General features: G+C 45.5%; 1 protein-coding gene across 3 annotated transcripts in view; it reads right to left on the reverse strand.

Moving 5' to 3' along the window:
* The window catches only part of LOC107396770 (potassium voltage-gated channel subfamily KQT member 5), a 200,018-nt gene that overhangs the window by 41,618 nt on the left and 145,006 nt on the right, over positions 1-13,394 (reverse strand). For all 3 annotated transcript variants that reach the window (XM_054734572.2, XM_054734571.2, XM_054734573.2), the window contains exons 2-3: positions 11,216-11,306; positions 7,479-7,605 (exon numbers count right to left, since the gene is read on the reverse strand). In XM_054734572.2, the coding sequence (XP_054590547.1) occupies positions 7,479-7,605; positions 11,216-11,306 (218 nt within the window). The remainder of the gene's footprint in view (positions 1-7,478; positions 7,606-11,215; positions 11,307-13,394) is intronic.

The following is a 13,394-nucleotide window of genomic DNA, read 5'->3' on the forward strand; positions in this document are numbered from 1 at the left end:
TGGTGCCGTGCAAATGCAAAAGCAGAGAAGCACAGAAGACATCTCCAACAGGATTCCTTTCCATTCAGTGGGAGGAGGTGATTCATCCATCTCTGGATACAAATCTCACAAATCAAGACAGAAAATTGCAAACCGCTGGATTCTGTTTGACTGTCAGGAGAACAAAAGCAGGTGAAAAGTGTGAGAGATTTTTCATGAGCCAGACGAGCCCACGCACTTAGGGGCAGGGATCCTTTCTGCTCAGTGAACTTTTTTTTGAACGAGTTTGCGTGAAAACACGTCGGCAGCTTTTAGCAGCTCGTTGCTTCGCAGATTTGATCAGAAAAACAGATTTATGATTTTGATGATTCTGACTCTGACCTGCTGAAGGCCTCAGAGAGCGTCGTCCTTCAGTTTTACTTTGTTTATATGATCAGCAAAAACTCCAGAACTTTTATGTAGAACAGAAATGTCTGCATCGTGTACAAAGAAGTCTTTATTGGCATGTTGGCGGAAACATTTAACAAGAACATCAAACTTTTATTTATTTTTTTACTAAGTCATGTCCGGCTGTGAGGCAATCAAAATTAATGTCTGAACCACAGCCACCACACAGCTGATGTGTTGAAAATGCCCCAGTTCATCCTTGTGAGAGCACCATGTGAGCACCTGAGTGCACATGCGCTTGTACATGTCAGATTTCTCTATAGGACTGTCCAATAGGGAGTGTGAGGTGGCGCAGACCTGCCCCCAAAGATGGAGGAGTTCCAAGCCCAAGCCAAAGATGTTCAGATAAGAAAAACAGGCCTTGGATGAAGATTCTTGTTTTTGTTTTGGTCAATTATCACCAAAGGAGGCACATTTCTACATCACAAGTTTTGCCAAATAAACTAATATATCTCAAAAACGTTACCTCAGATCAGTCATATTTAGACATTTTGAGAGAGATGAGAAGTAGCTGAAGAGTTTGATGTAGAATATGTGTATGGCATGTAAATGTGTCATTAAAAGACTGAAAACCAACACCTGTCATGTCCTGTCCATGTCCCCCCCGTCCCTGCCATACCCTCTCCATTGTCTCCGGTCCCCTCAGTCTTCACTCAGGTTTCTCGCTCCATTTCCTATTCCCCAGCCACTTAGCGTTATTTTATTTCTCTTTAGTTTTCCTCTTATCTTTGTTTAGACTTACTGTCAAGCCCCTGGGTGTTTCTCAATGCCAAGGAACCTCGCCTTGATGTCTTGGTCACGCCCTGGTTGCCTAGGAGATACGTCATCAGGAACCACCAAGGCATGTTTATGTTCTACCGAGGCGCGTGTTCTCTGTTTGTTAGCCGTTTGGCTAGCTGGACAAGGATACGCGGGAGGTGCCTTGTAGCCTAGCCTTGGTCAAAGTTTTCCCAGAATCCCTGGGTTTGAGCACGTCAGGATTAAACAGCTGCTAAATCAGTTTTCTAGATGATGAGATCACCTGCTCATCACCACCTCACACCCCTATCACCTTTTCTTTTGAGTTCTTTCTTCTTTTTCAACCTGTATCTGTATTTTCCTTTCCTCTTTACCTGCTTCTGTACCTTTACACCTGTACGGCACAACCACACAACTTTCCAACACTGCGTCAGACTCGGCACACACACACACACACACACACACACACACGCACGCACGCACGCACGCACGCACGCACGCACACACACACACACACACACAAATATATATATTAAATCCACAGCACAATATCATAATTTATGAGTCAAATAATACAACCACAAACACTGTTGGATCTTTATGATTATTATTATTATTATTATTATTATTATTTACTTTTCTGTTATTTATTAACATATTATTTTAAAGACAATGCCTGCGCTGCCCGCTCACCACAGCCATGGAATACACCTCATAAACACACAACACTATATTGGAGCAGGCGGAGGGAGACTAGGGGTCTTGGCCACCTCTGTTGTTGCTTGGCTTCCTGGGGCTGGAGGCTAGGAGGGAGATCTGGCCGTCTGGTTGGGGTCTGGGGTGGTGGGTTGCTGTGCTCAGCGTTGGGCGGGGGAGCCTGCTCATCAGCACCCCAGCAGAAAGGGTCAAACTCTGGTAACTGGTGATGGTTGTACCCCATGTGCAGCAGTACCGGGACCAGAGTGAATAGGGTGTGTATGGGGAGCATGAGTGGGTGTCGGGCGTGCATTTTTGTAAGTCTTTGGTTGTATGTGTATGTGTGAGCATGAGGGAGGGAGTGTGTGACTGTGTTTGTGTATGACTGTATATGTCAGGTGGGGCCTTTGGGTCCTCCCTTCTCCTGGGACTTCTTTTGATGATATAGATCTTCGTCCCCCCTCCCCCTGCCACACCTGGTGTGGAGTGTGGTGCCTTGGTCGGCCTGAGTGTTCGTGGCTCCTGGGTCAGGGGGTTTAAGATTTTTGGCATCTGCCTGATCAATCCCGGTGGCTGCCTGGTGGGGTCTGGGTCCCTGGGCTCTGCTGGGTCCCCAGGGGGAGGTCGCCCCTGGGTCCCGGGCTCGGCCGGCTAGGGGGTGGGAGGCTGCGGGCGGGCGTGAGCGCTTGCCGCTGATATCTCCCGGGACTCTGCCGGCTGCTGGTTGTGGCCCCCCGGGGTGATCCTCTGTGCCTCTCGAGGGGGCGGGGGCTTTCTGGTTGCAGTCTCCTTGGGGTTCCTGCGTTCTGGGGCAGCGCCTGGATCTCTGGGACTTGGAGCTCCCCCCGTCTCCTGCGCATCTTTGGGGGGCGGATCTGTGGTCCCTCACACTCTCTGTTGGACGCTCCTATAGAGAACCTTACATAAACAAGCGCGTGTACACACACAGGTGCTCACATGGTGCTCTCAAAAATATGGGCTTGGGCACGTTCTTTTTTTTTATTTATTTTTTATTTTTTAACGTGTCCTGTCTGGCTGTGAAGCAAGCAGAATTGATGTCTGAATGCTGGTGACAAGCCTTACAGATTTACTCTCAGGTGGAGCATCAAAGCGTCTGCTTTTAATGTCACGCCTGATACTTAAAACTTTATTGTTATTGTTTTTGAATGCTTTGTAATTCCGACCAGACACGGAGACAGAGGTGAAAGAGAAAGGAAAAGAAAAGGTGGGGAGAGAGAGAGAGAGAGAGAGAGGGGGGGGGGGGGGTCCACAAAAACAAACAAAAATGAACAAGAGTCTGCTTCTAGACCTGCAGAAAAAAAAGACAAAAAAAAACAAAGGGACACAAAAAAGGGACACAACATCAATACAACAAGATCTACCTATCACTGCGTCAACTTGATGAAAAGAAAAAATAAAATATATATATATAATCAATATTGCTTAAATGAAGAATCACGATAATAAATCACAACGCATTAAGTGCCCACCATAGTCTTAAGACCTGTGTTGAACGTGCCCAAGCCCATACTTTTGAGAGCACCATGTGAGCACCTGTGTGTGTACACGCGCTTGTTTATTTAAGGTTTCTCTATAGGAGCGTCCAACAGAGAGTGTGAGGGACCACAGATCCGCCCCCCAAAGATGCGCAGGAGACGGGGGGAGCTCCAAGTCCCAGAGATCCAGGCGCTGCCCCAGAACGCAGGAACCCCAAGGACACTGCAAGCAGGAAGGCCCCTGCCCCCCTCGAGAGGCACAGAGGATCGCCCCGGGGGGCCACAACCAGCAGCCGGCAGAGTCCCTGGAGATATCAGCGGCAAGCCCACAGGCCCGCCCGCAGCCTCCCACCCCCTAGCCGGCCGAGCCCGGGACCCAGCGACCCGGGACCCAGCGACCCGGGACCCAGGGGCGACCACCCCCGCCGGGGACCCAGCAGAGCCCAGGGACCCAGACCCCACCAGGCAGCCACCGGGATCTAACAGGCAGATGCCAAAATCTTAAACCCCCAGACCCGGTTGCCACGAACACTCAGGCAGACCAAGGCAAAAGCCCCCACACCAGGTGTGGCAGGGGGAAGGGGGACAGATATCTATATCATCGAGAAGTTCCAGGAGAGGGGTGGACCCAAAGGCCCCACCTGACATATACATTCATACACAAACACAGTCACACACTCCCTCCCTCATGCTCACACATACACACCCTATTCACTCTGGTCCCGGTACTGCTGCACATGGGGTACAACCATCACCGGTTACCAGAGTTTGACACTTTCTGCTGGGGTGCTGATGAGCAGGCTCCCCCGCCCAACGCTGAGCACAGCAACCCACCACCCCAGACCCCAACCAGACGGCCAGATCTCCCTCCTAGCCTCCAGCCCCAGGAGGCCTAGCAACAACAGAGGTGGCTAAGACCCCTAGTCTCCCTCCGCCTGCTCCAATATAGTGTTGTGTGATCATGGGGTGTATTCCATGGCTGTGGTGAGTGGGCAGTGCGGGCATCATCCAGCATATGCCAGCTGATGCCACTGCACCACCCCACTTACACCCTCAGCCATCAGTGTCTAAGTGCGGTTTAAAATTGGAAGTGGGCACCGGCACTCGGGAGGAGGCTGAAATATCCCCCTGCCAAATGCCGTTGAATGTGCTCACTCCCAAGACCCTAAGTGTGTGTTTGTGTGGAATGTCGTCAGTGGAAGTGTATAAGGTGCAAATAAAATTGGGGGGCAGGTTTCCACAGGAATGCGGAAATGGGGTCCATACCCGCACTCCCTGACTTGCCCACCCTCCAAGGTCCTATGTGTATGTTTGTGCGATGATGTGAGGGAGCAGGAGGAGAGAAATATGCGGGGATGGGGAGGAATGGCTGGTTGGGCTTAGCCCTCCAGGGAGCCAGCTCCCCTACTGGACCCAATAGGCACCTCTGTTGTCAAACTGCCACCCAGGGCATGGAGACCCCAGCCCATCCTGCCAGGGCCCAAAGCAGCAGCATTACAGAGCCTCACGGAGTCCGAGGGCACCAACCCAGCCCCACCCCAGCAGAATATCTATGCCCACCCCTGCATTTGCACAACTTCCAGAATATATAAGACATGGGACATCCAGGTAAGGTTGGGTCCTCCCCCTCCTGGGCCTCCCCCTCCCCTGTGATGGAACGGCAGAGGAGCCAAGGTCTACCTGAGGCCCCCGAACCCGAGCCAGGCACTGCTGGGTGTCCCTGCCTTCTTCCCGGCAGCAAACATGTCAGGACCCGACCCCCAAGGCCCCGCCCAGATCCCCACACGGGGCCGGCCACCCCCAAACCCCGAGCCCCCAGGCCCCCACCCAGACCCGCCCAGGGGCATTGCAGCCGCCAGGAAGTGACCCATGGCCGCCGCCAAGATCCCCAAGGGGCCCCACTCACAACCGCCAGCAGTCCACCCCCCGAGGCAACCCAAGCACCTCCAGAGGGGGGCAACGGCCCCCCAGTCCCAGACACCCCCAGTGAACCCACCTCCAGGGAACATCCGGATACTCCAAACTCAGACCCCACACCCCCCCACCCACACCATCCCGCAGGACAACATCAACGCGCCCCCACCCTCGCTATGTGATGGAACCGATCAAAGGAGCCCAGAGAGATTGATCTGAAGTGGAAGCAGAGGTTATATCAAGTGTAATATGATCTAACAAAAGATTTCTATACTGGTTAATGCAGAGACTTTCTCTATTTTTCCAATTCAAGAGGATAGTTTTCTTAGCGATGCATATGGCGGTCAGAACCACGTGAACCAAAGATGTTGCAATCGGGACATCGTCCAGGTTTCCCAGTAAACAAAGAGAGGGGGAAGTTGGGATATGACATTTCAGACAATTTGACAGATCCTCACATACTCTACCCCAAAATTCCTGGACAGGTGGACAGGACCACAGTGCATGAATGTAATTGTCAGGAATGTTGTTTGTGCAGTGTGTACAGGTGTCAGACGACACAAACCCCATCCTGAACATCCGATGACCTGTATAGTGTACACTGTGTAGAATTGTGTACTGAATTAATTGTAAATTGGGGTGTCTGATCATTTTAAAAGTTTTTAAACAAGTTTGGGACCAGAAGTCCTGGTCAAAGCTGACTGATAGATCCACCTCCCATTTTTCAATAGGGATTACTATTCTATCGTCTATTTTGGACAGTGTCTTATATACTTTAGACAGTAGTTTGGGGGGTTTGAGATTATAGAAGTCTAATACTCTTGGTGGTGTTTGTAATTCTATTTTATTGAGCTTAAATTTTTGTTTGACTACAGATTTAATTTGGTGATATTCAAAAAGCTATTCTTATCTATTCCAAATTGGGCTTGGGCACGTTCAACACAGGTCTTGACTATGGTGGGCACTTAATGCACTGTGATTTATTATCGTGATTCTTCAGTTAAGCAATGTTGATTACATATTTCTTCATCGGGTTGACACAGTTTTTTTTCTTGTCTCTTTCTGCAGGTCTAGAAGCAGACTCTTGTTCATTATTGTTTATTTTTGTGGAACCCCCCCCCCCCCCCCCCACACACACACACACCCTTTCCCCCTGTCTCCCCACCTTTTGTCTTTTCCTTTCTCTTTCACCTCTGGCTCCGTGTCTTGTCGGAATTACAAAGCATTCAAAAACAATAATAATAAAGTTTTAAGTATCAGGCGTGACATTAAAAGCAGACGCTTTGATGCTCCACCTGAGAGTAAATCTGTAAGGCTTGTCACCAGCATTCAGACATCAATTCTGCTTGCTTCACAGCCAGACAGGACACGGTAAAAAATAAAAAAACATTCCCAGGACACACCACAGTATTTTCAAAAGGATGGAGGATCAGAAGCCGGCAGCTACTTCTGGTGCAAATTTCAAGTTTAAATGTACGTCAATTAGTTGTAGCTATCGGCCTGATATTTAAAACGTTTTTTTTTCATATCCAAAACAGATATCTGTGGTTGGTTAGGTGATTAGTAGTCGCAGCTTCCGTGGCTAGCAGGTAGTAACCTGCTCACATATTTGATTTTACCAATATATACACTATTTAAAAAGTACATTTATACTGAAACTTATAAAATATAACGTTATTTCCTGTGCCACGTGACGTTACGTAACTGCCGCGGACGCCACAGTCACGCGATGCAAGTCTGTTCCATTTAAATATTAATGCAGATTTTGGCCGGTATTAATGGTAGTTCAATCATATCGGACATCCTTATCTCTCGATTAGGGCAAGCCAGTAGATTTGTTTTGTTTTTCTGTTTTGAGAATGAAATCAAAATGTTGAGACTAAAATTTAATAAAGTTTAAATACAAAACCAAAAAAAGCCAAAATGGTGATCAAAATCTAAACCAGTGCTATAAGAAAATATGATATCCCTAAAGCCTTATGTTAATAATAAACTGGGGTGATTTTAAACTTCAATGAATCTGAATTGAACTATTTTCATTAATTTCTTATAATCAAAGGACTCTTATTTTGAAGGACCGAATGTATTTTATTTAGGAAAACCTAAGATAAAATATTAAAATACAACATTTGGATCTCAATTTCAAAACTGGAAAACTAAAACAAAAGCAAAACCAAGTTTTGTCTTTCTTCTAAGGGTGAAACTCACCTATGACACAGAATGGCTTCCTGGCGAACCGCAGTCGGCCCTGCCATCCTCGGTAACGGCAGCAGCATCCGGCTGACCAGATACGGATGATGAACTCCAACCCAAACACCACGATCATCACAAACTCCTGCAGGAAAACACAAAAAGCTGCTGATGGCAATCAGAGTGGTGGCGAATCCCAAACCAGACCGGACCGAAGTCGGAAGCAATCAGGAAAAATCAGGAAGCGTTATAGCTGGTTTGGATATTATTAAGTCTAGACCAATATTTGTGCACTTTGAAAATTATAAAATCATTGCGTAACATTAGCATTTTTTTTCCAACTTTGAAGAAAAAAAATGTTTCAGATGTCTGCAGTTGATTTAAATGTTCATGTTTAAGATCATCAATGATAGCAGCATTTTATTACATTACAAACATTGGATGTCAGGTCATGAGGCAACTAAAACAGAATTATTATAATGTTTATTATTATTATTATTATTATTGTTATTATTATTATTATTATTGTTATATTTATACACAGAATTTCTCTTCTAAACTCAATTTTAATTGAATGTCAAATTGAAATTGACTTGGTGAGTAACATATCCCTCCAAAAACTTTTTTAAAAGCTTTTGGAGGGATAAATATGTTTTCTACAAAGCTTATAGATTCCCACCTCCCAAAAACCCAGAGCTCCTCTGATTGGTCAGCTTCCTTCGTCTGATCAGGCTCCTCCCACAAATAAATTTGAGTTGCTTGAATTTGAAAAATGAGAAATATTCTTTGATAAATTTCCAAACAAGGGATTAAAAAGTTAGTTTTTAAAATGAACCATTGGTAACAAATTGTAACAAACGACACTTTTAAAAAAGCTTTTAAAATGTCTCAAAATGTTTAGCCTGGCCTGCCAGACTCCTCCTCTGTTTAATTCTGCACAGAGAAAGGCTCTGGGAACTCTCCTATTCAAATAACCCCGCCCCCTGAGAATTCTAACCGAGCCAATCAGCGCTGAGTAGCGTACGTCACACACCATAACGCCGAGTTTGTCATTAACATGGCGACTGAAGCAGAGTTCGCTGCGACTCTTCCCTCTGTTCTAAATGACTTCAATGTCTTTAAACCACAACAAGTAGAAGCGCTAAACGTCTTTCTTCTAAAGAAAGATGTTTGCACCGCTGCCAGACGCCTTTTTTTAAAACTACAGCTAAAAAACGACAGCATCGCGCGGTACAGTCAGCATTTCCGTCTTTTTTGTGATTGGTTATTTTTGAGCTGCCTAGTCCCGCCCCTCATGAACCTCTCTGCCTGTGAGTTACCAGACTCTTTCTCTGTGCAGAGTTAAACAGAGGACTAGTCTGGCAGGCCAGGCTACGAAATGTTTGCAAGAGTTATATTTTCTTCTCAGGTTTCGGGACCTTGCTCTCATGGTGCTGCGATTTTGGACAAGGTAAAAAACATGAGAAATGAAAGAGAAATTTGTGAAATTAATAATAATAATAATAATAATAATGCTTGAACTTATATAGCGCTTTTCTAGACACCCAAAGACGCTTTCACACACTCTCACATTCACACACTGCTAGTGATGGTAAGCTACTTGTAGCCACAGCCGCCCTGGGGAGGTCTGACAGAGGTGAGGCTGCCATTTGGCGCCGTCGGCCCCTTTGACCACCACTAGCACAGGCAAGTTGGGTGAAGTGTCTTGCCCAAGGACACAACAGCAGGATACCCCTGGCGGGAGCTGGAATCGAACCCATGACCCTCCGATCATGAGGCAACCCGCTCTACCACCTGACCTACTGCTGCCTCACAGGTAAATTAAGGTAAACATGGGCACAATCTGTTCATAAACCAACTGTTGCAGGTAAGATACTGACCGATCAGAGCTGCTTCCTTTCCTAAACCCTTTAAGACAAATTGAAATAAATTTTGGACGGTTTTTGTTTTGTCAAAAGGACGAACCAGCAGCCGAACACGCTTTGTTACAAAACCGCTGATGCTAACAGGTGTGAGAGTCTCTTTAAAGTGCTTCTGATGTTTTTCCTGTCCGTTTAGCACATTAGCGCCTGCATGTTTGTGTAAATTTGTCACATTGTTTGACTTTATTGATGTTTTCTTAATGAATGACTAGTATCCAAAGCTTTTTGTGTGTTGTTGACTGCGACAGGTCGCTCGGTAATGGACGGTCACTGCTTTAGCTTCCATTAGATGTAACACTGATGGAATTAGCATGGTGCACTTCGTGAAACGTTAGCTTCAGCAGCAGGGGCGATCGTGTGCAGGAAATTCTGCAGAGTACAAAAAATGACTATTTCTTTCTGTCTGAGGCTTTTCAATCCAATTCAAAGATACTTTATTAATCCCACAGTCACTGAGAGTCTTTTTCAAGATGATTTCAGCTCCTGTGCTCACTATTTTCACCCTGACTTTGCTTTTACCAATTCCGGCTTCCGCTTATCCCGGGATCCACTGATTACCTCTTTCTTATTCATTTTCTCTTTCCCTTTCCTTAATAATCACAACTTTTAAATTTTCTCATTTTTATATATATAAAAAAAAAAAATATATATATATATATATATATAAATCTTTAATGAATTAAAAAATGTTCTCATCTTGAGAGGCGCTATATAAAAGATTGTTGCTTCTTCTTCTTAAGGCAACTTTGAATTCATTTGGCATTTTGTGCCCTTACGTTTGTGTGTTTGAGGATAAACGAGCTACCGACGCCCACTTCACCCTTTTAACTCCCTGTTCTGGCTTCCAACTGCAGCCGGATCCGACTCTGCAACCACTTTGAAACTTCTTTATACACAAAGTTTTGCATAACTTTTGGTTTCTCTTTGCAAGTTATTTTAGAGAATCTTCTTTTTCATTTTGTTTTGTTTTTTTAACTAGCCTGGCACCACAAGGAAGGTGCCACAGGGTTCCTCATTAGGCCCCTTTCAATTAATCATTTCAACAATCTTGGTCTGATTGTGACAGATGCACACTTGCATGTTTGTGCTGATGACCCAGTTGTTTATAGCTGTGGTAACAATTTTTTTTACAAACCACTGTGTCCACGTAGAAAGCCTATTATATTATTTTGAAATACTTGACCCTTCCAGGGTTTCCCCCAGTTCTTTATAAGCCTGGCGGGCATCCAGACCATGCTTGGTCCCGCACCAGGCCAAGTGTCAATCCCCCAGTCACGGACACACGGTAGCAGAACGTCACATGACCCCCCACCCGACCCCACCCGCACTCCCTCAGATTATGGCTGGCAGCAGAACAAACCCTGCGCACTTCCCCGTTCTCACGGTTCGCCAGGTCTAGGGGAAACCCTGGCCTTCGATAAACGATAAACCTTTCTCCCACATTTCTAAATTATTGAACACCAAATTAGATTATGAAATTACCCAAAATACATTGTTCTGTAAGGAGACAATTTTATGGATCAGAGAAGTTTTACACAAGTCAATTTGTACAAAAATTTATGTTCCAGGTTAACGGAATATTTTTATGTTTCTTAAACATTTAGCTTTCTCCAGATTTTGATGAAAAATCATCTAAATGTAACACGTGGCTATTTGAAGACTCGCTCGTAAATATTATTCTGTTGGACCTCTTTCTCCCCGTCCTTGGGCTGCTCACATGGGCCCGTGCCCACAATGCCCATCGGATGATCTGACCTTGCGTTTAGGGTTAGATGGGTTAATGAATCCCCCTACTGAAGAGGAACTGAGAAGAAGGTTTGTCTCAGATCTTACCAGAATGAGCAGACAGTGAGAGGAGTAGTCCTGATGAGGAGGCATAGTGGAGAACACGGAGAGGACCAGGCAGCTGAAGACCAGGACAAACCTGAACAGAAAACACAGAATAAAGCGAGTCAAGCAGGAGAACACAAACCCGATTCTTCGTTTCTCTTTGTGACACAAACTCTTGAACTCGTTCTGGCACCAAGGAGCAACCTGGCAACACAATCACAGAACTTATTTCCTCCCTGCAGTGAACCATGAGCTCGACTATTACCCAATTTCCTGAGATATCAACATAATCATGCTTATTTGTCCAACATGATTTGCAAGAAACAAGCAGTGGAACTGCAGCTGCTGGAAAACAAGCAGCATCCAACCTTTTCCACACAGCAACCGTCACTCCGTCGCCAGGAAAATGGATCATAACGGCACCACTTCTTTATTTCCAGTAATTCATCGCCATATGAAATGGAAGCACAAACTTTAAAGTTTCAGAGGATTTTGATGCTAAATAGTGAGAGCACATCTGTGATTTATCATCTCAGAACTCCAGGCAGGCCTGCAGGGAAAAACCGACATGCTGAGTCTGTTTTCCTTCTGCTGCTGTTCAAAGAGGAGAAACCAGTTTGGGTTCATGTTCAGCTGAAGAGTGTCTCTGCATGCATGAGAGGAGAGTGCACCGGTTCTAAAAACATAGGTGAACAGGAATTCTGGATTGTTGTGTTTATTAGATTCTGCAAGAATTCAATGCAATTCAAGTTTATTTATAAAGCACCAAATCACGACAAGAGTCGTCTCAAGGCACTTCACATAATAAACATTCCAATTCAGGTCAGGTCATTAAGCCAATCAGAAATGTTTTTTCCGATATGAGGAACCCAGCAAAATGCATCAAGTCACTGACTAGTGTCAGAGACTTTACAGCAATCCTCATACTAAGCAAGCATTTAGCGACAGTGGAGAGGAAAACTCCCTTTTAACAGGAAGAATCCTCCAGAGAATCCTGGCTCAGTATAAGGCCTAGTCCACAAGTAGCCGGGTTTTAAAAAAAAACGAATATCCACCCCTCCAAAAACTTGCATCCACACCACCTCGTTAAAAACAAACTCTGTCCACACGTACCCGGATAAATACGTTGTTAAGGACATGCCAGACCTGTAGGCGGCAGTACTTCCCCGTTCTTAACCTCGTCCTTCGTCTGTGGTCTTCCGCAAGGAGCAGTAATTCCTCTTGCAAAAACAAACAAGCAAAAAGCGCTTGGACAATTGATAAAGCGAGCGCAGCTCTGAGGGCATCCATGCTGTCGGCTAGTGTAAACACAGGTCGCACACGTGATGTCAGCATTGTTTTGTCGCGGAAAGTGACGTTGCGGACCTTAAAACTCCGGTTTTGTCCGTCCACATGCAGACACCCAAAACGGAGAAAACGCAGATCTTCACTTTGGTCGGAGTTTTTAAAAAGATCCGTTTTCGTGTGAAAAAACTCCGTTTTCGTGTGGATGACAGGCCAACACGTAGAAAAATATCTACGTTTTGGCAGATCCCCGGCTACGTGTGGACAGGGCCTAAGCAGCCATCCACCACGACTCACTGGGGATGGAGAAGACAGAGCACACACACACACACACACACACACACACACACACACACACACACACACACACACACACACACACACACACACACACACACACACACACACACACACGAAGGCGAAGAGAACGAGAACGCAACCTTCAGTTTAAAACAACCAGTTTATCTCAGCATGAAGGATGAACGTATCGGTCAGATCAAATAAAAACAACAAACCTTTTCTTAGGTATTTTAACGTCTTTTAGTTTGTTAAGTACATAAAAAACGTGTCTGGATCTACATAAAGGGTGTTAACACCAGATAAGACAATGTATTTATCTACTCATCAACTTAATGTGTACATCTACATCTGCTTGTCATCTAGAATCTTCTGGTGCTGATCTGTAACTGGCAGCAGCCATGACACTCGTGGGACGGGAGTAAGAAAGTGATTTTATTGCACGAAAATGGGACTGCAGTTACATCATTTGACCACAAGATGCAATTCTTACCTATTGCACCTTGAAATTTGTATAAAACAGGGCAGGATGTGTTGCTTTTTAAGAAACCCTTACCTAACCCCAACCCTTTCATCAAACCTTTTTGGTATTCTTTTCCTT

Source organism: Nothobranchius furzeri, chromosome 6 (genome assembly GCF_043380555.1).
Source record: "Nothobranchius furzeri strain GRZ-AD chromosome 6, NfurGRZ-RIMD1, whole genome shotgun sequence".
NCBI classification, from domain to species: domain Eukaryota; kingdom Metazoa; phylum Chordata; class Actinopteri; order Cyprinodontiformes; family Nothobranchiidae; genus Nothobranchius; species Nothobranchius furzeri.